This window comes from Oryzias melastigma, linkage group LG2 (assembly GCF_002922805.2).
Source record: "Oryzias melastigma strain HK-1 linkage group LG2, ASM292280v2, whole genome shotgun sequence".
Lineage (NCBI taxonomy): Eukaryota > Metazoa > Chordata > Actinopteri > Beloniformes > Adrianichthyidae > Oryzias > Oryzias melastigma.
The window spans coordinates 1,474,152-1,496,143 of record NC_050513.1 but is presented as its reverse complement, the minus strand read 5'-3'; the positions used below and the strand labels follow the sequence as shown (position 1 = coordinate 1,496,143).

Here is a 21,992-nt window from a genome sequence, read left to right as displayed (position 1 = left end):
TTTCTTTTTTTCCATGTAATTTTTCAATTTTGAAATTTGTACTTTTTTGTATAGTTGTATATACTTTTTAGTAAATTGTACATTTGTGTGCTAGTTTGATGTTGACTTTGTGGACATGGAAGAAGAATAAAGTCATCAGTTCAATTTCTTCACCAGAGAGAGCGACAGCTACTGTATGTTACAGATTTTGTGATTCAGTGCCATTGACGACGCCTCAGGTGATAAAGCACGTGTGTCAAAGTCAAGGCCCGGGGGCTGGATCTGCTATCAATCTTCAGTATAGCATTCACACTAGCATTATCACAGGTAATGCTATATATCTAGTTCACAATTATGTTAAGTCACAGTTTTTAAGTTTTAAAAATGTAGTTTTAGAGTGTTCAATAAATGTTTATCCTATTTGGCCCACGACCTAAGGTGTGATTTGGATTTTGGCCTCTTGTGTGACTGAGTTTGACACTCCTATGTTAAAGGATTTAAGGTTCTTTAGAAAAGTCCAGAATTGTCTGAGAGATTCTGGAGTATGGCCCTGAATAAAACTGATTTTAACCTTTTTTGAAGAACTTCCTGTTTCCTCCTGCTGAGGGCGACTCCTCAGGTGAGGTTGAAGTTCTGCTCCTGTGTCAGGTTTTCTCTGAACTGTGTTTTCTGTCTGCCTGTTAAAAAGCTTCAGAGGTCAAATTTCCTGATCAGACTTTTAGGTCTTTTTTTACTGAAAATTTCTGGTGGCTTATTGAGCCTCCATCCTGTGACCCCTTCCTCTGATGATTATCAGACCTTCACACAGAACCAGAACAGTTTGATCACTTTGCTTTATTTGGCTGTGCTCTAGCAGACGTCCAGGATGCGTCTGACGGAGCTGAACCTGCTGGTGGACATGTCCCTGAGGCTCCGGTACTCCCCGGGCCTCAGGTACACCATCCTGCCTCTGAAGTTGGGCTGCTCAAACATCAGCCAGTGGCCCTCCATCACGTTGCAGGACTGGCAGTCGGACATGCTGTAGCGCTCCTGCAGGGACTCGCAGTCCTCCATCAGCTCCTGCATCTGGCCTCCGAAGTTCTCGCGCTCGTAGATCCTCAAGCGGAATGGGCCGCGGTGCTGTTGAAGTGCAAGAATGAGAAAACATCTCTGCCTGCAAGACCTTCTACAAGGAAAAGGGTTTCTGAGAAGATCCAGAGCCAGTCCTGCAGAGGTTTGTGCACAAGATCACCAGCAATGCGCCATCCAGAGAGCTTCCTCTGCAGAACCAGACCTGCTCTTCCTCACAGAAACCAGGGTTCACAGGGCTCGTACCACCGGGATCATGCGACAGGACCGGACGCAGTCGCTCGTGCTCATGCCCATCAGCCGCTGGTTGTCCGGGTACTCGCCCCTCCTCACCAGCACCTGCAGGCCGGTGAAGTTGGACTTCTCATAGACCACGAAGAGGCCGCTCTCCACCCTGCAGGAGTTGCACCTGCTCAGGTAGGAGGTGAGCTCCGGGCAGTCGCTGCTGGTCTCAAAGGAGCGGCCCTGGAAGTTCCTGTCCTCGTAGAAGATGATCTGCAGAAGACAGAGCACAGCTCAGAGGAACATCTCTGCATGTTGTCTGCTCGGAAGGTTCACTCACCCTCCCCATGGTCATGATAAACGCCGCTAATCTGTGATGCAGTGTCTACATCCACCCTTTTCCCTTTTTATACGTCGCTCAGTGGAGAATTTCCACATGATTGTGCAGAAACCTTTGACTCATCACTCTACATTGTAGCTCAGAGCAACACTTTCTCTGTGATTGCAGTTCTTTAGCTTCCAGCAACTTAATGCATTTACTGCAGTGGAAATAAACACAATCAGAGCAACAAAACAGACTGGAGACAGAAAATGTCAAAGACGTCAGATATGATGGATGGAGATGGTCGGAGTCCTGAGGGTTTGGAGAACCAGACCGTCTGTTCTCACCATAGAACCCTGAGCCGGGGTGGGGGTGTCCTCATGCATGGGGGAGAAGTGGGAAGATGCGTTTCACTGGTGAGATGAACCTGCAGGCAGGTGAGCTGCAGAAGCCCAGAGATGTAGAAACGTCACAGATCAAGACGTTTCTACAATGAACCTCGTTAGACTCATGCAATTAAGTTCTATTCAAATCCTGTTTCACGCTTTGATGATGGAATTATTTGCTCCTGTCCTGATCTGACCCCATATACAATAGAGAACTATAGAGCTGTTCTGCAAAAGGAAAATCAATGCAGGAGCACGAGAAGCTTCTGATGAGTCATGATGTTTCCAACAAAGCTGAGCGGCTGATGTTGCGTATAAAAGAGCCAGCGACCGACCGGCTGCAGTGACATCAAGGCCAGGCTTCAGCATGGGAAGGGTAACAACGCTTAGGCTGTAATCTGACTCAATTAGGCTTCATTTGATCCATTTATGATGTAATCTGATTCGTTTATGGTTTAATCTGATTTATTTCTCACTATCTAACATGGTGGATATTAATAATGCAATATGATTTATTTATTATACCATCGGATTTAATTAGGCTTTATTTCACTCATTTTAAAAATTATCTGATTAGATTTATATTATAATCTGATTAATTTATGATTTAATCTCATTTATTTCTTACTCATGATCAAACCTGGATGATTTCAATAATGCAATATGACTTATTTATTATACAATTGGACTTAATTAGGCTTTACTTCACTAATTTTCTTTAAAATAATCTGATTAGATTTATGTTGTAATCTAATTAAATTATGATGTAAACAGATTAAATTAGTCTCTTATTCATTCATTTTCAAAGTACGTTTTTTGTAATGTAATCTGATCTATGCATTCTGCAATGGGACTCATTTATGATATTATCAGATTAATTTTAATATTCTAGTTTATTTATGATTTAATTGGACACATTTTTTTCTGTAAATTGATTTGTTATTTAGTTTGAATGATTTTATACTATAACCTGACAAATTTATCCTGTAATCTGACTCTGTGAATCTGTAATCTGACTCAGGGAATCAGTAATCTGACTCAGTGAATCTGTAATCTGACTCAGTGAATCAGTAATATGACAATTTAATCCTGTAATCTGACTCAGTGAATCTGTAATCTGACTCAGTGAATCAGTAATCTGACTCAGAGAATCAGTAATCTGACTATTTCATCCTGTAATCTGACTCAGTGAATCTGTAATCTGACTCAGCAGATGATAGAGTTCATGAAGGTCTTGAGTTCACAGACTATCAAGGTTCTGGGAGTGTCTGTAACTGGACTGTGTCTTCTTGCTGCAGATTATTTTCTACGAGGAGAGGAACTTCCAGGGTCGCTCCTATGAGTGCAGCAGCGACTGCTCTGACATCCACATGCACCTGAACCGCTGCAACTCCTGCAGGGTGGACAGCGGGTGCTTCGTGGTCTACGAGCGGCCAAACTTCATGGGGAACCAGATCTTTCTGAGGAGAGGCGAGTACTCGGACTTCCAGCGCATGGGGAGTACGATGGGCATGACGGGCATGGCCATGATGGAGAGCGTCCGCTCCTGTCGGGTCATCCCCATGGTGAGGCGCCTCTCAACATGTTTCTGACCCAATTTTTTAGTTGAAGCTCCATCTAATGCTGTTGAATGTTCTCCTCCTTCAGCACAGGGGCCAGTTCAGGATGAGGATCTACGAGCGCGAGAACTTCGGAGGCCAGATGCAGGAGCTGATGGAGGACTGCGAGTCCCTGCAGGAGCGCTACAGCATGTCCGACTGCCAGTCCTGCAACGTGATGGAGGGCCACTGGCTGATGTTTGAGCAGCCCAACTTCAGAGGCAGGATGGTGTACCTGAGGCCCGGGGAGTACCGGAGCCTCAGGGACATGTCCACCAGCAACATCACGAGGAGCAGCTCCGTCAGACGCGTCATGGACGCCTGCTGATCGTCGCTGGTGTTCAGGGAAACCGTGGAGTACAAATAAAAACAACTTTTCCCCTAAATGTTTAGTTTTTCTGCATCTGACCGTCTGAAACAGCTTAACCAAACACGAAGCAGAGATCCTCCATGGAAACTCCAGATACCAGCATGCTCTAGTTTGTGGAGAAAATCTGAACAGGTGGGATCTGGGGTCCCACAGGGCTCAGTCCCAGGTTTCCTGGAGGGGTTTGGAGGTGAAAAGGAAAGTTAGATGTAGGTTAGCCAAATACAGACCTATATTTTAAGTATTTTAAAAACAATAAGGTAGACAAATACTTGATTTTTTTGAGAGTTGAGATTTTAAAAAAAAAAGGATTTTTGAGGTTTTTTTTTTTCATTTTTGACATTTTGGTCGGTGCATCAAAATCTTCTGCGTTGCGTGTCAATCATATATTTAGACCTATTTATATCCCATGATGCCACAGGTTTTTTTTTTTTATGTAATTACAATATTTCAATAAAATATTCACTGGAAAGTTGCACTATGGTAAAAACAATAAGAAATAATTTTGATTAGAAATCCATTTTATGCATTAATTATGTTTTATGAAATCATACACACTGAAAACTCAGTGGTTAAAAATAACCCAAGTTGGGTTATTTTAACCCAACTCCAGGGGTTGAAAAGGGACTTACTTTTTGTTGGGTTATTTTAACTCCCAATTTAAAGGTCTAGTTAACCCAACTCTTGAGTTTATTTGACTCATGGGTTAAATCCACAAACCCAAGTTTTGGGTTAAATGAACAAACCATTTAAAAGGTCAAATTAACCAAACTCCTGAGTTAATTTGACTCAATCTTGGGTTAAATCAAAAAATCTACTTTTTCTCCTTTGTGTTCAATAAAACCTAACGTTTGATATTCAATAAAAAACATTTAAAAATCACAGATTACAACCCAAAATGTGTTCACCGCCAAGAAAGAAACCATGACCAGAATTCATGGCAAATATTTATTTAGAATAAAATCCTAAAAAGGGGGACCAATAAAATACAGAAGACAAATGCTTTCTTAAAAAAAGCAGCAGTAACAAGTAGGAGTTAGCAGTTTTTCTGCAAGTAGCAGGAAAAGCATCTGTAACAAATTCTTTTTTTTTCAGAAAGTATTATGAACTCTGATTTTTTTTTTACACTTTCACATTCTTTAAGACAGTCTTTAAAAACTTAACTTCGTTAGATTCTGGTCCCTCTATTTCATAAACCACTTTTTTTTCCTAATAAACCACTTTCTGGAGGAACTCTCATGTAGAGGCACACTGCATGGGATTAAAGTCAGAATTCTGACTTTTTTCTCAGAATTCTGAGATTAAAAGTCAGAATTCTGAGTTTAATCTCAGAATTCCGACTTTACAGTCAAGGTTCTGACTTTTTTAAATTTAGATTAAAGTCAGAATTCTGAGAAAAAAGTCAGAATTCCGAGAAAAAACTCAGAACTACGGAGGCCCGTGAGCAACATTCTGCAGCTAGCTCTAGCAGCACACCGGAGTCCTGCCAACCGGAGAGAAACGAACAAAATTGTCCTCTTTACGTTTCTTTTCCCGTGCTTTAAGATAACCAGATGAGGCTACTGTGTTCATAAAGGAACAAAAGGTGAGTAAAAAAGATTTATTTTATTGGAATTTGTAAATAAAAGCGCTAAGGACTATGCTAGCATTTCGTAAATGCTATTTCAGACGTAACACGTCTATTAATAATGTACGTATGCTGTTAAGATATCAGGGTAAACATTTGTGACTAACAAACAGTCTCAGAGTTTTACGTTGTGCACAGAGAGTGTGTAGAAATGCAGTTTTGTTCGCACGAAACCCGTTTACGTTCATCTACCGATCGTCTCATTCTGGAGATTTAAAGACGTCTTATACTTCTGAAAATTCTTCGGGGCATGTTATCCAAAAGATTGTCGTTAACTTAGCGTGACTGTGTAAACAGCCACCAAACTTTATTTAGATTCTTTATTTGGTTCATACCAATATAAAGCTCAGGCTTCCTGTCACGTCACATGTGACGTGACATGTAAACAAGCGACGTGCATCAATGCCGAAGGTTTGCACACAGCAACATGAAAGCTCAATGTTGAGTCCAGTTCTCATTTATCCAGGTTACATCCTAAAATTGAGTCTTGGCATCTGGACTTCAAATCTTTCTTGAAGGAAGAAGTCCAGATGACAAGACTCAATTTCAGGATAAAGAAACAACCGTTATTTTCCTATATTTTATTGTGACATTAAAAAACATTTACGTTTTTTTTATACTAATGAATTTGTATTTGTCTGCAGATTCACCGTGATGTCGTCGCTTTGGAGAATGCAGAAATGGCACTTCACATTCCTGTCTGTGGAGTCTGCAACACATCATGGCAGAAAAGGCGTTTTTGCTGATTTTCTCTTCCCATCAGACACTAGACTACATCGCTTTTTGGACACTGTTATTGTTAATGTTTGTAAGTGCATTTGATGGAGCTTTGACCTGTTGAGGAATCAATCAGGTCTAATTTCAGTCATTTCTGTCTAAACTTTTTTTTTTTTTTTGCTAGAACTGTCAAGTCTTGATTTTGTTAATTTTGTCTTTTTTCTTGATACGTGTGACAGCACACATCAGAGAATACCGTTTGATAACTGACAACTTTTCCTTCTAATTTGACTAAATGCTTTTGTCAATTTTCAATAAATATGTATAATTATACACCTTTTATAAGTTACTTTTACTTTGTGTTTGCATAACAGAAGCATGAATTGATAGTAACCTAAGATCAAAAAAATGCAACTGTAAAAACACAATTTCCATTATATTTGTAGCTTTTTGAAATATTCTCTCTTGCATTACATGGGTTAGTTCTGCCCTTGTTAATTTTGGTGCCTGCTCTTTAAATATACCCATATGGTTCAAAAAGCTGTTATTGTTACAAAGGCTCAACCCATAGTGATGATGTCACAGGACGCTACTGTGCGTTTTCTTCTTCTGTGGTTTTGTGTACGTTCATCCAGTCGGTTTCGGTTTGCCACGTGTCGGTGGCAGCAGCAGAGAGAGAGAACCTGAGTGCCTTAGAATCCTGAGTTTAGTTTTGGTGCACCTCAGTTGCTTTATTTTAAGTATTTGAACAAACCACTGGAATAAATTCAGAACATCTGCAAAGTGGAGCCTCATCTCATCCTTACCTTCCTGCGCTCTGACCGGCACACCATCTGGTTTACTGTTATACCCAAATCAGTCATACAGTCCACCTAGTCCACCATTCACTCTGTAACAGTTATGGTTCAAATACATTTCCCACAAAATATTTTAGAAGAAAAACATTTATACATTTTTATAGAAGCAATGCAACTTGTAATATTGTTCAAATAACTATGCTCCAAACTTCTACTGGTCTTCTTTCCACAACAAACTTGTCATGGCTGCACGGTGATGTACATGTCGGGCCCCCACCGCTGTCAAATGGGGGGTCCTAGCAGGTGAATGTAGACAAGATGGATCAGGAGCAGATGAAAATCCACCGTTTGAAAAAGCTCAGCTTTGTGATGCAGTAACTGAAATGGGCGGGCCACAGTCTCCCTGCTCAGCCCCATTCTGCTGCATCCACTTACAGACAAATAGATCCACAAACGTTTTTGTTTTCCTCATCTGAGCTGGAATCTGGATCAGAAATGTACGGCTGGATGGATCTGATGTCGTTGCCATGCTAATGTTAGCCTGGGGTTGTGAGAAGCTGTAAGCTAGCAGGACAGAGTGCAATGATGGGTATAATGCTGGGTTATGAACATAGGAGTACTTCCCCAATAACAGCCCCCCCCCCTGATGTTTGTTGTTTTTTTTCAGTTCTGAACATTTAGAGCAACATTCCAAAATCAGAAATAAAAACTGTCTATAAAAAATAAAAATTTACAGCTTACAGGTGGAAATATTTTTCCAAAAAACCCAATCTTAGTTTCTAAACTGCCTGCTCTGCAAACTGCATTTAGAGCATTGTTACTCATGCCAGAGTGTGGATGCAGTACTGCTGTCAAAGGGACGGCTCAGATTTAGACAGATCAGAGTCTGCTTTTAGCAAGGGGGATGGACCTGGACACGTCTGACCTTCAGCGTTTCACACATTTCATTCAATTCTGTTTTATTTATATAGCTCAATATCACAGAAGTATTGCCTCATTGGGCTCCATGCTGGTAACTGTACAGAAGCAGAAGGACGGTCATAAAATACTGTAGTGACGGTCGCAGGCACGTTGGTCTTGCTGTCGGGTCTGCACCACAGGGAATTGTGGGTAATATTTCTTTTGCCTTTCAGGTTGTAATTGGATTAAAGTTTTGGTTTTCGTTAATGTGTTTCGTTGTCTGACTGTTTAACACTTGTTAGCATTTGTTTATTTTAATCTGTTATGTTTGAATTTGTCCTGCACCTTGAGTGAGAATGAGGGAGAGGCTGATGATCCCCCCTCTCGTTGTGCCCTTGTGTGTTGTCAAAATAAAAGCCAAAGTTCCTGACAATATTCTCTCAGCTTCCTTTGTCGCTGATTTGCTACATTGGTGTCAGAAGTGGGATCATGGATGGAGATAACAAGAAGAATGATCTCATCAGCCTACGTCGTGAAAGAGCAGCCTGGCTTGCTGAACGATGGAACTCAACGAGTCCCGGCCTACCTGATGGTTCCAGCTGCAGACGCAGAGAGGCTAAGGCAACAGGACTGGAAGGAGGTGGTTCCAGCTGCAGACGCAGGCAGACTGACTCATCAGGACTGGAGGGAGACCGTCCTTCTCCTGGCAGATCTCTGCGATGTGAGCCAACTTCTCTGCGATGTGAGCCAACTAAACAGCGGAACCCCACCGTTTTCACCGGATTTGTCGATGCTGTTCCCAAAGCCACCGTCAAGTTGCCAAAGTATGACGGGACTAACCAAATAGAGCTATATCTTAAGCAAGTCAGAATTGCAGCGACACACAATGGATGGAGAGAAGAGGAAACAGAAACTCACCTCGCGCTGGCCCTGGAGGGACGGGCGCAGCAGATACTTTTGGACCTGGCCCCAGCAGAGGAGCGGGACGTAGGTGCCTTAACCATCGCACTTGAACGACGGTTCGGGCAGCGCTCATCTGAGACGCACGAAAGAGAGCAGCTGACCAGGCGCCGCCGTCACGATGGAGAGAGCCTGGGCGCCCTAGCTGCAGACATTCAGCTACATGTTCGCCGAGGCTACCCCCGATTTTCTACAGTAGCGCAGGATGAGTTAGCTCTCCATGCGTTTCTACAGGGACTCGCACCTGAACCTCAGGCAACACGTCTGTTTGGCCACACCCCAAACCCTGGAGGAAGCAATACACCTCACCTCACGTGCTGTGCCCGGCCCTCAACCTTGTGTGAGGATAGTTGACCATGAGGAGGAGGAAGAAATTTTCAGAGTTCAATCATCTACATCGCAGCCATCTCAACGTCGCTCATTGGCCACCCAGCGTCCCCACCGTTCTTCTGATTGCTGTTACCGCTGTGGCGAGCCTGGACATATCGCGCGCAACTGCACTGCACCAGCACCAAAGACCAGTACAGCTTCGCCTGAGGGAAACGACAACGGGATGGCCAGATGAGGGGACTGCCATCCCACACACTAACACCCCTCCAAGGAAGATGCACACTGGTTGGACGTTTTGGTTATACCAGAGGACTTTACTTGAGCTGTGAGATGGAGGATCAACATTGTCAAGCTCTGGTGGACACCGGGTCTACCATCTCTCTTGTGCGGCCAGGTGTTTTGCCAGACACCACTGATTCTCTCTCTAGCTCATGGACTCCCACTGGCACCCAGCTAATGACTGTGACTGGAGAAAAAGCTGGGCTGGTAGCGAGAAAGCTGCTGCGGATTCGGATGGGAGGAGAGGACCTAATGCATGAATTCTGGCTTGCCAATATTACGGAGCCATGCATTGTTGACCTTGACCTCATGTCCCGCTGGGGGGCTTGTATTGATGCTGCCAGAGCAACCATCACTCTCGGGACCAAGACTGTGGCACTTCAGCGTGGAAGGATGAAAAATGGTGAAGCCAGAATGACGCAGACCACTAGCAGGGCCACACCAAGCATCTCTGTGACACCGGTGAGTGCAGCTTCTACTAGCACCACATCTTCAGAAACAATGAAAGCAGTGCATGATCTGTTGCAACGTAGCAGCAAAGACTTAGATCCCCAACAACAACAGCAACTTGCAGATCTCCTTAAAGATTTTATGGACATTTTTGCTGCCAAAGATGAGGACTGTACGCAGACAGGGCTGGTTCAACATCACATTGAGACTGGCTCAGCTCCACCCATCCGGCTACGCCCACATAGGCTTGCGCTAACCAAGAGGCAGGCAGCACACGACATGATCCGTCAGATGGCTGCAGCTGGAGTTATCGAGCCCTCCAGTAGTCCATGGGCGGCACCAGCTGTCTTAGTGAAAAAGAAAAATGGAGAATGGCGGTTCTGTGTGGATTACAGACGCCTGAACAATGTCACAAAGAAGGACTCCTACCCTCTCCCTCGGATCGATGACGCTCTGGACTGGATCACAGGATCCAGCTGGTTCAGTTCCCTTGACCTGAGGAGTGGGTACTGGCAAGTGGAGTTAGCCCCAGATGCTAAGCCGAAAACCGCTTTCACCATCGGACAAGGTCTGTGGCAGTTCCGGGTGATGCCATTCGGGCTTTGCAACGCACCAGCCACGTTCGAGCGGCTGATGGAAAGGGTTCTGGCTGGTGTGCCCCGAGACCGCTGCATCATTTATCTGGATGACCTGCTGGTGCATGGAGACAAGTTTGAGGTGGCTCTAAAGAATCTACAGGAGGTGTTTGTTTCGATCCGACAAGCCGGACTAAGACTGAACCCAGCTAAATGCAACCTCCTTGCCAAAGAGACTGAGTTCCTGGGACACGTGGTCAGTGCTAAAGGAGTGGCCACCAATCCAGCCAAGGTGGCAGTGGTGAGAGACTGGCCCACTCCCACGAACGTCAGTGAGATTCGGAGCTTTCTGGGGTTAGCGTCTTATTACCGGCGCTTCATTCAAGGCTTCGCTACCATTGCTAGCCCTCTTCACCAACTGACAAATAAGGGACAGAAGTTCAGGTGGACTGAATCCTGTGCTGCAGCGTTTGACCAACTCAGGGCAGCCCTCACAGCGGCACCGGTCTTGGCATTCCCAGACCCTCATCGCCTTTTCATTGTTGACACGGACGCCAGCAACACTGAGATTGGAGCAGTCCTGTCGCAGCGGGGAGAAGAGGGAAAGCGAGTGGTGGCCTATTTTAGCCGTGCCTTGAGTCGCGCTGAGAGGAATTACTGCGTCACGCGACGGGAACTGCTAGCCGTTATCCTGGCGGTGCAACATTTCCGGCCCTACCTCCAGGGCTGCCATTTCACTCTCCGAACTGACCACGCCTCCTTGACTTGGCTTCTAAGTTTCAAACAGCCAGAAGGGCAGGTTGCTCGATGGCTAGAGACTTTGCAAAGTTATGACTTTGAAATCCAGCACCGGGCTGGGCGTCACCATGGCAATGCTAACGCTCTTTCCAGACGGCCCTGCCTGACAGCAGAATGTCGCTACTGTCACCGCCAGGAGGAACGAGATGGTGAGATCCAGACGGTGGCTGCATTAACCACTGAAAGTGTCGCTCAGCTATCCCCAGAGCAGCTAAGACAGCTGCAAGAGAAAGATGACGTGCTGATTCAAGTGAGGAGCTGGCTGGAGGCGGGGCAACGGCCTGAGTGGAATAAGGTTGCAGCACAGAGTCCGGAACTGAAGTCTTACTATTCGCAGTGGATTAACATTGAGCTTCACAACGAGGTGTTGTACCGGCGCTGGCAGGCTCCAGATCGGGGGGAGAATATCCTCCAGCTGCTGGTGCCCCGAGCGACCCGCCCCCAGGTCCTTCAACTGGTTCATTTCTCACCTGGAGCGGGCCACTTTGGGAACACAAAGACTCTACGTCGTCTCCGGGGACGGTTCTACTGGCCCGGATGCTGCAGAGATGTGGAGATGCACGTCCACTGCTGTGATGATTGCACAGCACGGAAAGGACCATCTGGGCAGTCACGGGCACCACTGCAACAGTATCTGGTAGGAGCGCCAATGGAAAGGGTCGGGGTGGATGTCTTGGGCCCATTTCCAGTGAGTGAAGCAGGGAACCGCTATGTCATCGTGGCGGTGGATTACTTCACTAAGTGGCCTGAGGCATATGCGGTCCCAGATCAAAGCGCTGCTACCACCGCTGGAAAACTGGTCGAAGAAATGTTCACTTGCTTTGGGGCACCAGCTGAGCTCCACAGCGATCAAGGCAGAAACTTTGAATCTCAGGTTTTCAGCGAGGTTTGCCATCGCCTGGGAATACACAAGACAAGAACCACCCCACTTCACCCTCAAAGTGACGGGCTTGTGGAACGTTTTAACCGCACCTTGGCCACGCAGCTGGCCATCTTGACCAGTCGCCACCAGCGGGACTGGGACCGTTTTCTGCCTCTGGCTCTATGGGCTTATCGTACCGCAGTTCAGGAGTCAAGCCAGTGCACGCCTGCAGCGATTATGTTTGGACGGGAGCTCCGGACACCGGTGGACTTGGTGTTTGGGGCGCCACCTGAACCCAACATCTGTGACGGAAGCGAAATGGATTACTGTGGCCGACTTAAGGACCGGCTACATGAAATCCATGAGTTTACTCGCAGCGCACAGGCTGGTGCTGGAATGCGGCAGAAGAGGGCTTACGACAGTCGCTGCAGAGGCCAGGAGTTTGCACCTGGTGACAGAGTGTGGGTGTACTGTCCTGAACGGAAAAAGGGAGTTTCTCCCAAGTTGAGCAGCCAATGGCGGGGACCAGGTGAGGTTGTGCACCGACTGACAGATGTGGTTTATAGGGTGCGCGTCCCAGGCAGAGGACGAGCTGTGGTGCTTCATCAGGACCGGCTGGCCCCTTACCAGCCCCTTGTTCCACAGACTATTGAAACAGCAGGTGAACCTACCAATGTGGACTCGGATGGGCAAGAAGCCAGTGCAACCTTACATGATAGGACACGACCAGTGCGTTCACGCCGGCGTCCTGCCCATCTGAATGACTTTGTGGTTGATGGTTGGGTCGCCGAGGATGGCTGACCCTTCAGAAGGGGGCTATGTAGTGACGGTCGCAGGCACGTTGGTCTTGCTGTCGGGTCTGCACCACAGGGAATTGTGGGTAATATTTCTTTTGCCTTTCAGGTTGTAATTGGATTAAAGTTTTGGTTTTCATTAATGTGTTTCGTTGTCTGACTGTTTAACACTTGTTAGCATTTGTTTATTTTATTCTGTTATGTTTGAATTTGTCCTGCACCTTGAGTGAGAATGAGGGAGAGGCTGATGATCCCCCCTCTCGTTGTGCCCTTGTGTGTTGTCAAAATAAAAGCCAAAGTTCCTGACGATTTTCTCTCAGCTTCCTTTGTCGCTGATTTGCTACAATACAAACGATAGCTGATTGCTAAACAGACTTTCTGATAGCCAGTTAAAATATTAGCTTAATGCCAAATTAGCCTAAAAAACAAACAAAAAAATAACAACTTAGGCTTGCTAAAGCAGCTAGCATGTAGCTGAAATATTAGCTAAGCCCCAAAATAGCCTAAAAAAAATCAAATGCCAAAATAGTCCAAAAAGCTAGCAAAACAACAATTTTTAAAACCTTAACTTTATAACATAGTAGTAGTTCACTTTCGGCTTATCCCTTTCTGGGTCGCCACAGCGTAACAGCACCCACTGTTCCCCATCAGTGATTTAGCAGAGTTTTTACGCCGGATGCCCTTCCTGACACAACCCTGTACTTGAGGGGCACAGGGACCCAGTTAGGCAGCAGCGTCAAGGGTCTTGCCTAAGGACCCAATCTGGGTGGGGATCAGTGGACAACCCTGGGAATCGAACCCAGGGCTCCTGCGTGCCAGCCCTTCACCTAGCCCACTGAGCCACCCAGCCACCTAACTTTCTAACGTAAATATGAATAATAAAAAGTCAGGAATATTATTCCAGAATAAATCAACTTAAATCTAAAATAACTATCAGTATTTTACTCTCCATAAAAAAATATTTTGTCAAAATCATACAAGTTAGAAATGAGCGCAAGATAACATCGGGTCATTAATAACAATAAATAAAATGATCTGGAGGGCCGGATAGAATTAACCGGTGTTCCAGATCCGGTCCCCGGGCCGTGACTTTTTGACAATTGTGCCTTAGACCCTACTTCCTGGTAAGGAAAAACTCCTAAAAAACATGATTCCCGGTGAAAAAAAAGAAGAAGAAACCTCAGAGATGTCCACATGAAGGAGAGATCCTTTCCCAAAAAAGACAGGTGATTCACCAGGCCTATTAAAGAGGAATTAGATTATCTAACTCTACAACTGCGTATTTGAATAGAGTTCAGGACTGGGGGTCAGGTGGGGGCGAGGTCCACCACCAAGATGAGCCAAAGGCGAGGTCCACGGCCAAGGGAATGAGCAGGGATGATACACCTGGAATCTGAGTTCTCTCCCAAAGAAGAACAACATACGAATTGCACTGGACCAGACAGCAACACCGAGAACTAACTAAAATAAAATAAAATTCAGATTAATGTAGATTGAGCTGAGCTGCTCCTCTGCGATACATTCATACATACTATGCCATTTTTTATGACCCTATAGAAGGGGTAATTACATACAGGGACTGAACAGTGTGTGTGTGGGGGGGGGGGGGTCTGCATACTGTTGTTGACATGAGAAGATGAAGGATTGCTACAGGCAGCAGGACCGTCTCAGGTTTACAGGAAACCACAGAACCTGCATGTGTGTCTGCAGACAAAATGTTTTACCATTCCACTGAACATGTCTGACGATTTTCATGGACGTTGATGTTATGCTGCATCAAATCAATGTGAAGGGAAGCTGCAGCTCAAAGGAAACAGCTGATGTGCCGTTAGAGTCCACTAAACAAAGAGTTTTGGACAAAAAAAGCTGACCAGCCCCGCCATTGTTCATGCTCACAATGACACAGGTCATGGGGGGTTATAAAGGCAGCTTGGGCCCACGGCGACAGACTGACAAAAGTGAGCCAACACAATGGGTAAGGTAAGGCTGCTGGCTGGAGTCTGTGCATCTGCAGGTTCTGGAGCTCCGCCGTAGAACACCCTAAACCCTGGATTTGGTGCTTTCCTGCAGATCATTTTCTACGAGGACAGAAGCTTCCAGGGCCGCTCCTATGAGTGCACCAGCGAATGCGCTGACCTGCACTCCCACTTCAACCGCTGCAACTCCATCCGGGTGGACAGCGGACATTGGATGGTCTACGAGAGACCCAACTACATGGGCTACCAGTACTTCCTGAAGAAGGGGGAGTACTCGGACTACCAGCGCTGGATGGGGTTCAATGACTGCGTGCGGTCCTGCAGAATGATCCCCGGGGTAAGGATCTGACCGAACCTGACACTTTCATGCTTGCGACGCTGCTTCAGCCCCTCCCCTTTTTTGCAGCACCAAGGCTCGCATAAAATGATGATCTACGAGCGTCCAGAGTTCGGAGGCCAGAAGATGGAGCTGACCGATGACTGCCCCTCCCTGTACGAACGCTTCCACTTCAATGACATCAACTCCTGCAATGTGATGGACGGCAACTGGATCTTCTATGAGCACCCCCACTACAGGGGGCGGCAGTACCTGATGCGGCCTGGAGAGTACAGGAGGTTCAATGAGTGGGGGAGCATGAGTCCCAGACTGGGATCCATCAGACGGATTTCCATGTAAGAAACTTCACCAAACAGGAAGTCAATAAATCCTTTCAATAAATCCTTTCACTGTGGAGCGTTCTTATGCTGATCCTCTATTGGGTATTTTTATTTTTTTTATTTTGAGGTGGGAATAATTAAACTATGGACGGTTTGAGTGTAATAAACAAAAAATCAAGAGCAGCCTCCCCTGTCCTGGAGCAACTAACAGGAAGTGTTAGTGGTTTTCTTGCTCCAAAGCTTCAGAAACTTGTGACAGAAACAGGGAGGGGGAGCAGGAGAAAACCCCACAACATAAAACCACCTCACCATGGGGCAGCCATGATGCAGAGGTAGAGCGGTTGACCTCTGATCGGAGGTTTGGGTACCATCGATCCATGTGTTGAAGTGTCCTCAGAAGACCCTGAACCCCACATTGCTCCTGGTTTATAGGTTGGCGCCAATGTTCAGCAGTGGATGAATGTGTGAGTGCATGAATATGTGCATGGGCCTTTACCATACACCAAGAAAAGAAATGGGATTTCAGTCAGGCGTGTTTATTGAAAACAGTCAGAAGAACAGAGTTCACAAGACTTCTAGTTAAAGTCGTTGATCCGCCTAAGCGAGCCAATCCGTGGGCCGGCGCCGCCCCAGTCGCTGTACCTGCGGTACTCGCCGGGTCTCAGGTAGTAGGTCCTGCCCCTGTAGTTGGGCTGGTCGTACAGCAGCCAGTGGCCATCCAGCACGTTGCATGAGTTTATGTCGGACATACGGAGGCGGTCTTGCACGTTGGGGCAGTCGTCGCTGATCTCCTGCATTTGTCCACTCATGTCTGGACGGTCGTAAAGTCTGATTTTAAAGGAACCGCGGTGCTGCAGAGAGAGCATGAGACGGACACAGACCAGTTATATCCTTTTAACTGAATTATAAAGAATAGCAAAAACACTGTCACTGAGACGATCGTCAACCAACTGGTCCTTAAAGATGGCTCTTAAACCCTTAAACCCGTTCTTTGAACTACTGTTCTCTTCAACTGTTTATCATCAGCTTTGTAACACTTCACATTAGCAAATTTTTTTTCCAATGAATATAATAGCATCAGAAGAATCCGCTGGAAATCATGCTAACGGTTGTGAAAACGATCAGAGTTACGGTTAGTTTGAAGAAGGTGTGTCATTTTCTGTCACCAGCAATAATTCCTGTGTGGTTTCTGGGATGTTGGACCCATTTTTACCTGGGCCAGGTGTTAACTCCAAAAGGGACCACAGGAGAACCCGACTTAGAAAGGTCTAGATGACTACTTCCAACAGTTCAAACAGCTTACACCTCATCAAGAAGCTCCAGCTGCTCGGTCACAAGCTCCGCTTCTTCCTGCCCGATTACATAGCTCGCCTGAAATGCTTCTCCTTACCGTGGGAATCATGCGGCAGGAACGAATGCAGTCGTTGATGCCGATCATGCGCTGGTTGTCGGAATACTCCCCGCGACGCAGGAAATACTGGTGGCCCAGATAGTGAGGCCTCTCATAAACCACGAAGCAGCCGCTCTCCACCCTGATGGAGTTGCAGCGGTTGAAGTAGGGGTGCAGGTCGGCGCAGTCGCTCATGCACTCATGATGCCGACCCTGGAAATTCCTGTCCTCGTAGAAAATGATCTGCAGATGTTTGTCAGCGTGAATGAAATGGACCTTTTGCTGTGCGGCAATGGTAATCCTTCATAAACTTACCTTTCCCATTGTGTACAGCTGGGGGGCCAGATGGATGCTATAGACACCCCCATGTAGCCCCCTTTTATATAAAGTAGCAGAGTGATTGCACAGCATAAAGTATTGTCATCCAAATGCATTTTATAACGCTAATCTAGTTACGTCAAGTGATGCGCCGCAGCGTGTTGAGGAGTTATTGTTGTCCCGTGTGCGCGTGGTCATGCTGTTGGATTAAACCGCAGCGTCCCATGAATCACTTCCAACAGCGTCAGCAAAACAAAACAACTGCAGCTTTTGTTTTTTAACCTTCTGTTCAGTTAAAGTTTCCAAACACAATCTGCCAGAATCAATCTAACAGTAAAGTTTGCAAAGACTCACGTAGGTCTTTCTAGGTCCTGGATGGACGATGACGGCCACATTTCTGCTTGTTTTCCAACAAACTCGCCCTATGCTCGTCAAATAGTGACCATTGGATTGGTTCAGGTCTGCAGTGAAAAACAATGTCAGGGTCTATTGCATGTCCAAATCTATCGCACATTCTGAATCTTTAAGCCTGCGATTGACCCGGCGGGTCGGATCCAACCTGCTGATAATCTGTTGTTACAATCTAGGAGAGAAGTGATTTGACAGTTATAGAAAACGTTTGCTCTGCATAACGGTGTAGAGATGATAAAACCGACTAGTTCCAAAAGAGGAGAATTTGGTCTTATTGCTGCAGGCAGAGGTTGAATAAATATGAGGGGTGGGGGGGCAACCCTGTCTGGTTGTTCTACCTAGTTCTGACTGCTTTTCTTGGTTTGTGATATATTATTTTAATCCTCATATTGTGTTTGGGTCCAAATTGACCCATTTTTAAGTGTGAAAATGGGTCAATTTTGACCCCAGCCTAGTAAGGGTTAATCTAATTAATGGATGTTTTTCCAAACCCAGATTTACGGAGGGGAGTGATGAGAAGCTTCTAGTTTATTATTGTTATCTTCAGGAGGTTTGTTCAGTAGCATTTAGTACAAACTATTGGTGAGTGACTGGAACACGAGTCTGACTGTCATTTGCTTTAAGTATTTAGAAAAATCATAGAAAAATGTATTGTCATAGTGATTTGGAACGCGCTGTAGATTCAAGCAGCCACTGATGATTTACAAAGTGGTAGAAATATTGTTAACACAAACCAAAAAAACATGCAAAAAATAAATAAAACAATTCTGTGGAGTAAAAGTCCTTCAGGGCTGCTCATTCCTGTTCCTCCAGATCTCCAACATCTGCCAGCTGCTGATTAGCTCCATCAGATGTCTCCACATTCTGATTGAATGAACACACGTGGTCCAGATAATCAGCAGCAAGCAGTGCAGGTAGATCTGGAAAACAGGTAGGGTGGTAGATCTGGAGGAGCAGGCCTAGGAATGAGCGGCTCTAGTAGATGTGTAACGTGTGCACAAGTTCTTGCCAAATGACACCAGAACAAGTGCAAGTCTGCTGCTTGTGGACTTGATTTGACCTGATTTTTGTTGTTTGTCTTTCTCACTTCTCTAGTGATAGTGGCTCTTGTCCAGACTGATGGGCTCATTTATGTTTACTAATTGTAGGACAATTGTATGCAATATGTAAGGGATAATACCCGACGAAGTGTGCGTTATGAGAAATTAACGCACGACGCGGAGACCTAAACCGTCCGACGTGAAGCGGAGGACGGTTTAGGCCTCCGCTTCACGTCGGACGGTAGTCCGCTTTTTGTGGAAAAATGAGATAAACCAAAGAAATAAGAATAAAATACTAAATATTGATTGAATGTTTATTTATTTTGTAAATGACCATGGTATAAGCGGGATAATCCCCTTCGAAGAGTGCATTATGGGAAATTAACGCACTTCACGTCGGACGGTTTAGGCCTCCGCGTCGTGCGTTAATTTCTCATAATGCACACTTCACCGGGTATTATCCCTTACTTGATCCATGGAAAGCACTAAATCATCAATGTTTTAAATGGGACACTGTGAACCCCGACCCCCCAGACATGAAACATTCCTGCTCCCTGAACACAAGCTTTAAACACCTTCATGTTTAAAACTGATCATAAACCATTAAAGGAAACAAACGCAGAGACTGACCCAACAGAAAGGTTTATTTCCTTGTAAGATCAAACATATTTTGATCACAAAACTTCAGAAAACAACAGTAAAAACACAGAAGGTCAGATGATCTAAAGGACTTTCTGACCTTCAACCATAGAGAAAAAAAACGGCGTGAAAACACGGAGAGGTTTGGAGTGTACAGGAACTTACACTCCATCATGTTTCTGCACAAAAACCATCAGAGTTCTGATCTGCTGCTCTGTGACAAGCTCCGCCTCCACACATAGAAATGCTTAGTAAGTGTTTCTGATGCTTTACAAACTATGGCGTCACTACAAACAGATCAAACACAGCACAGACTTCATGTTTTAAAACACAGAAAGAAACATGTTTTTTTAGAGGGATCCCAAAAGATCTGGACCCAGAACCTGTTCCGGGCTCATCGATCAGAACCAGAAACCAGCTTCCATCACTGGATCCTTCCTGCTCCAGCATGACGGGAGTTTAGGAGAATCTACACGGTGAGGAGCAGAAAACCCAGGAGTTCCTTCCAGAAAAACAACAGAGAAATGAAGCAGCAGGAGGAAGTAAGGAGGCCAACCGGAGTTCACGGGGAGGAGCAGCTCACCTGGGGGGCCACAAGTGGACGGGGCTTCCTTCCTGGCTACAGAAGATGATAAGGAGCAGAGTAGAGGTTAGAGGACTCCAGTGGGTTGAAGTAGTTCTTGGGGGGTATGAAGCGTCTGTATTTTGACCTCCGGTGACCTCGAGGGGGTGGCAGCATGTGACTCTGCAGGGCAAAAGGGGAGTGGTCATGAACTATTCTAGAGGAACAGTCTAAAGCACGTGTCAAAGTCAAGGCCTGGGGGCCAGATCCGGCCCTCCGGGTAATTCTATCCGGCCCTCCAGATCATTTTATTTAATGTCATTAATGACCCGATGTTATTTTGCGCTCATTTCTAACTTGTATGATTTTGATAAAATATATTTTTATAGAGAGTAAAATATTAAAAGTTATTTAAGGTTTGAGTTGATTTATTCTGGAATAATATTCCTGCCTTTTTATCATTTATAATTTTATTATAAAGTTGCAGTTTTAAAGTTTTAAAAATTGGAATTCAGATAGCTTTTTGGACTATTTTGGGATTTATTACGATTTTTTTAGGTTATTTGAAGATTAACTATTTTTTCAGCTATATGCTAGCTGTTTTTTTGTTTCTTTGGCTAATTTGGCATTTAGCTAATACTTTAGCTGGCTATCTGCTTCACCGTTTTTAGCTATTAGCATTAGCGTTTTCAGCTACTAGCATCAGCATTTTTAGCTATTAGCATCAGTGTTTTCAGCTATCAGCATTTTTAGCTCTTAGCATCAGCATTTTCAGCTATTAGCATCAGCATTTTCAGCTATTAGCATCAGTGTTTTCAGCTATTAGCATCAGCATTTTTAGCTCTTAGCATCATTTTTAGCTATTAGCATCAGCATTTTCAGCTATTAGCATCAGCATTTTCAGCTATTAGCATCAGCGTTTTCAGCTATTAGCATCAGTGTTTTCAGCTATCAGCTTCAGCATTTTTAGCTCTTAGCATCATTTTTAGCTATTAGCATCAGCATTTTCAGCTATTAGCATCAGTGTTTTCAGCTATTAATATCAGCATTTTCAGCTATTAGCATCAGTGTTTTCAGCTATTAGTATCAGTGTTTTCAGCTATTAGCATCAGCGTTTTCAGCTATTAGCATCAGTGTTTTCAGCTATCAGCATTTTTAGCTCTTAGCATCAGCATTTTTAGCTATTAGCATCAGTATTCTTAGCTATTAGCATCAGCATTTTCAGCTATTAGCTTCAGCTTTTTTAACTATTAGCATCAGTGTTTTCAGCCATCAGCTTCAGCATTTTTAGCTCTTAGCATCAGCGTTTTCAGTTATTAGCATCAGCGTTTTTAGCTGGTATCAGTGTTTTCAGCTATCAGTTTCAGCGTTTTAAGTCATCAATAACAGGCTCTTCAACTATCAGCACTAGCATCTTCAGCTGCCAAATTCAGCTTACAGCATTCACACTAGCATTATCACAGGTAGGGCTGGGAATCTCAGGGTATATCATGATACGATGCGATTCAAGATACATGACTCACGATACTCGATATGGCAAACAGTGCAATAATTAATATGTTACCTTAGTAATCTATGATATACAACTATTTTTTTATGTATCTGTTTCTTTTCTCCAAAACCTTATTTTAGAACAATTTAAAACACAAAATGTTCATTTAACGCTCTATCCAACATTAAAATAAAATGATCAATAAATACTAAGGTGTCTTTACAATAGTTCACATATAAGATGACTAATTTAAACAAAGCTTAAGTTAAGAACTAAAATGCAGAGTATATTAAATGACCTCACTTTAAAGAGCAATAAATGAGGAAATAAAAATTCATAATGCTGCATTTGAATTCATTTTATGTCAGATAATTGATTATTATTGAGGCACGATATGAACTCTGCCTCCCGAGTGCGTTTGCATCTGTATGCGGAGCAGGTGGCGAGAGCGCACGAGGAGCCCCGCCCCTCCCCAC

The 21,992-nt window shown here is 44.8% G+C and overlaps 5 protein-coding genes and 1 long non-coding RNA gene across 6 annotated transcripts in view; 3 read left to right on the top strand and 3 right to left on the bottom strand.

The window, feature by feature from the left end:
- Nucleotides 1-828: 828 nt before the first annotated feature.
- On the bottom strand, nucleotides 829-1,707 carry LOC112136830 (gamma-crystallin M3-like). The gene is made up of 3 exons (XM_036216426.1): nucleotides 1,683-1,707; nucleotides 1,294-1,562; nucleotides 829-1,098 (listed from the first exon to the last, which is right to left on the bottom strand). Exons 1-3 carry the CDS (start codon nucleotides 1,705-1,707, stop codon nucleotides 829-831), a joined length of 564 nt encoding a protein of 187 aa, XP_036072319.1.
- Nucleotides 1,708-1,994: 287 nt separating this feature from the next.
- LOC112136823 (gamma-crystallin M3) lies at nucleotides 1,995-4,748 on the top strand. The gene is made up of 3 exons (XM_036216424.1): nucleotides 1,995-2,051; nucleotides 3,276-3,542; nucleotides 3,625-4,748. Exons 1-3 carry the CDS (start codon nucleotides 1,995-1,997, stop codon nucleotides 3,901-3,903), a joined length of 603 nt encoding a protein of 200 aa, XP_036072317.1. The 3' UTR covers nucleotides 3,904-4,748.
- Nucleotides 4,749-5,373: 625 nt separating this feature from the next.
- LOC118599442 lies at nucleotides 5,374-6,628 on the top strand. Its single transcript, XR_004948796.1, has 2 exons — nucleotides 5,374-5,527; nucleotides 6,214-6,628. It is a non-coding gene; the product is annotated as an uncharacterized LOC118599442 (long non-coding RNA).
- An 8,338-nt stretch (nucleotides 6,629-14,966) lies between these two features.
- On the top strand, nucleotides 14,967-15,731 carry LOC112136824 (gamma-crystallin M2). The gene is made up of 3 exons (XM_024258746.2): nucleotides 14,967-15,011; nucleotides 15,102-15,344; nucleotides 15,414-15,731. The coding sequence occupies exons 1-3, from the start codon at nucleotides 15,003-15,005 to the stop codon at nucleotides 15,681-15,683; spliced, it is 522 nt and encodes a 173-aa protein (XP_024114514.1). The 5' UTR covers nucleotides 14,967-15,002; the 3' UTR covers nucleotides 15,684-15,731.
- A 36-nt stretch (nucleotides 15,732-15,767) lies between these two features.
- LOC112136766 (gamma-crystallin M2-like) lies at nucleotides 15,768-17,767 on the bottom strand. The gene is made up of 3 exons (XM_024258657.2): nucleotides 17,727-17,767; nucleotides 17,055-17,355; nucleotides 15,768-16,515 (listed from the first exon to the last, which is right to left on the bottom strand). The coding sequence occupies exons 1-3, from the start codon at nucleotides 17,765-17,767 to the stop codon at nucleotides 16,240-16,242; spliced, it is 618 nt and encodes a 205-aa protein (XP_024114425.1). The 3' UTR covers nucleotides 15,768-16,239.
- A 1,679-nt stretch (nucleotides 17,768-19,446) lies between these two features.
- The window catches only part of LOC112136817 (protein boule-like), a 9,829-nt gene continuing 7,283 nt past the window's right edge, over nucleotides 19,447-21,992 (bottom strand). Inside the window, exons 10-11 of the mRNA XM_024258737.2 lie at nucleotides 20,046-20,207; nucleotides 19,447-19,964 (exon numbers count right to left, since the gene is read on the bottom strand). Coding sequence (XP_024114505.1) covers nucleotides 20,082-20,207 — 126 coding nt within the window. The 3' untranslated portion in view covers nucleotides 19,447-19,964; nucleotides 20,046-20,081. The remainder of the gene's footprint in view (nucleotides 19,965-20,045; nucleotides 20,208-21,992) is intronic.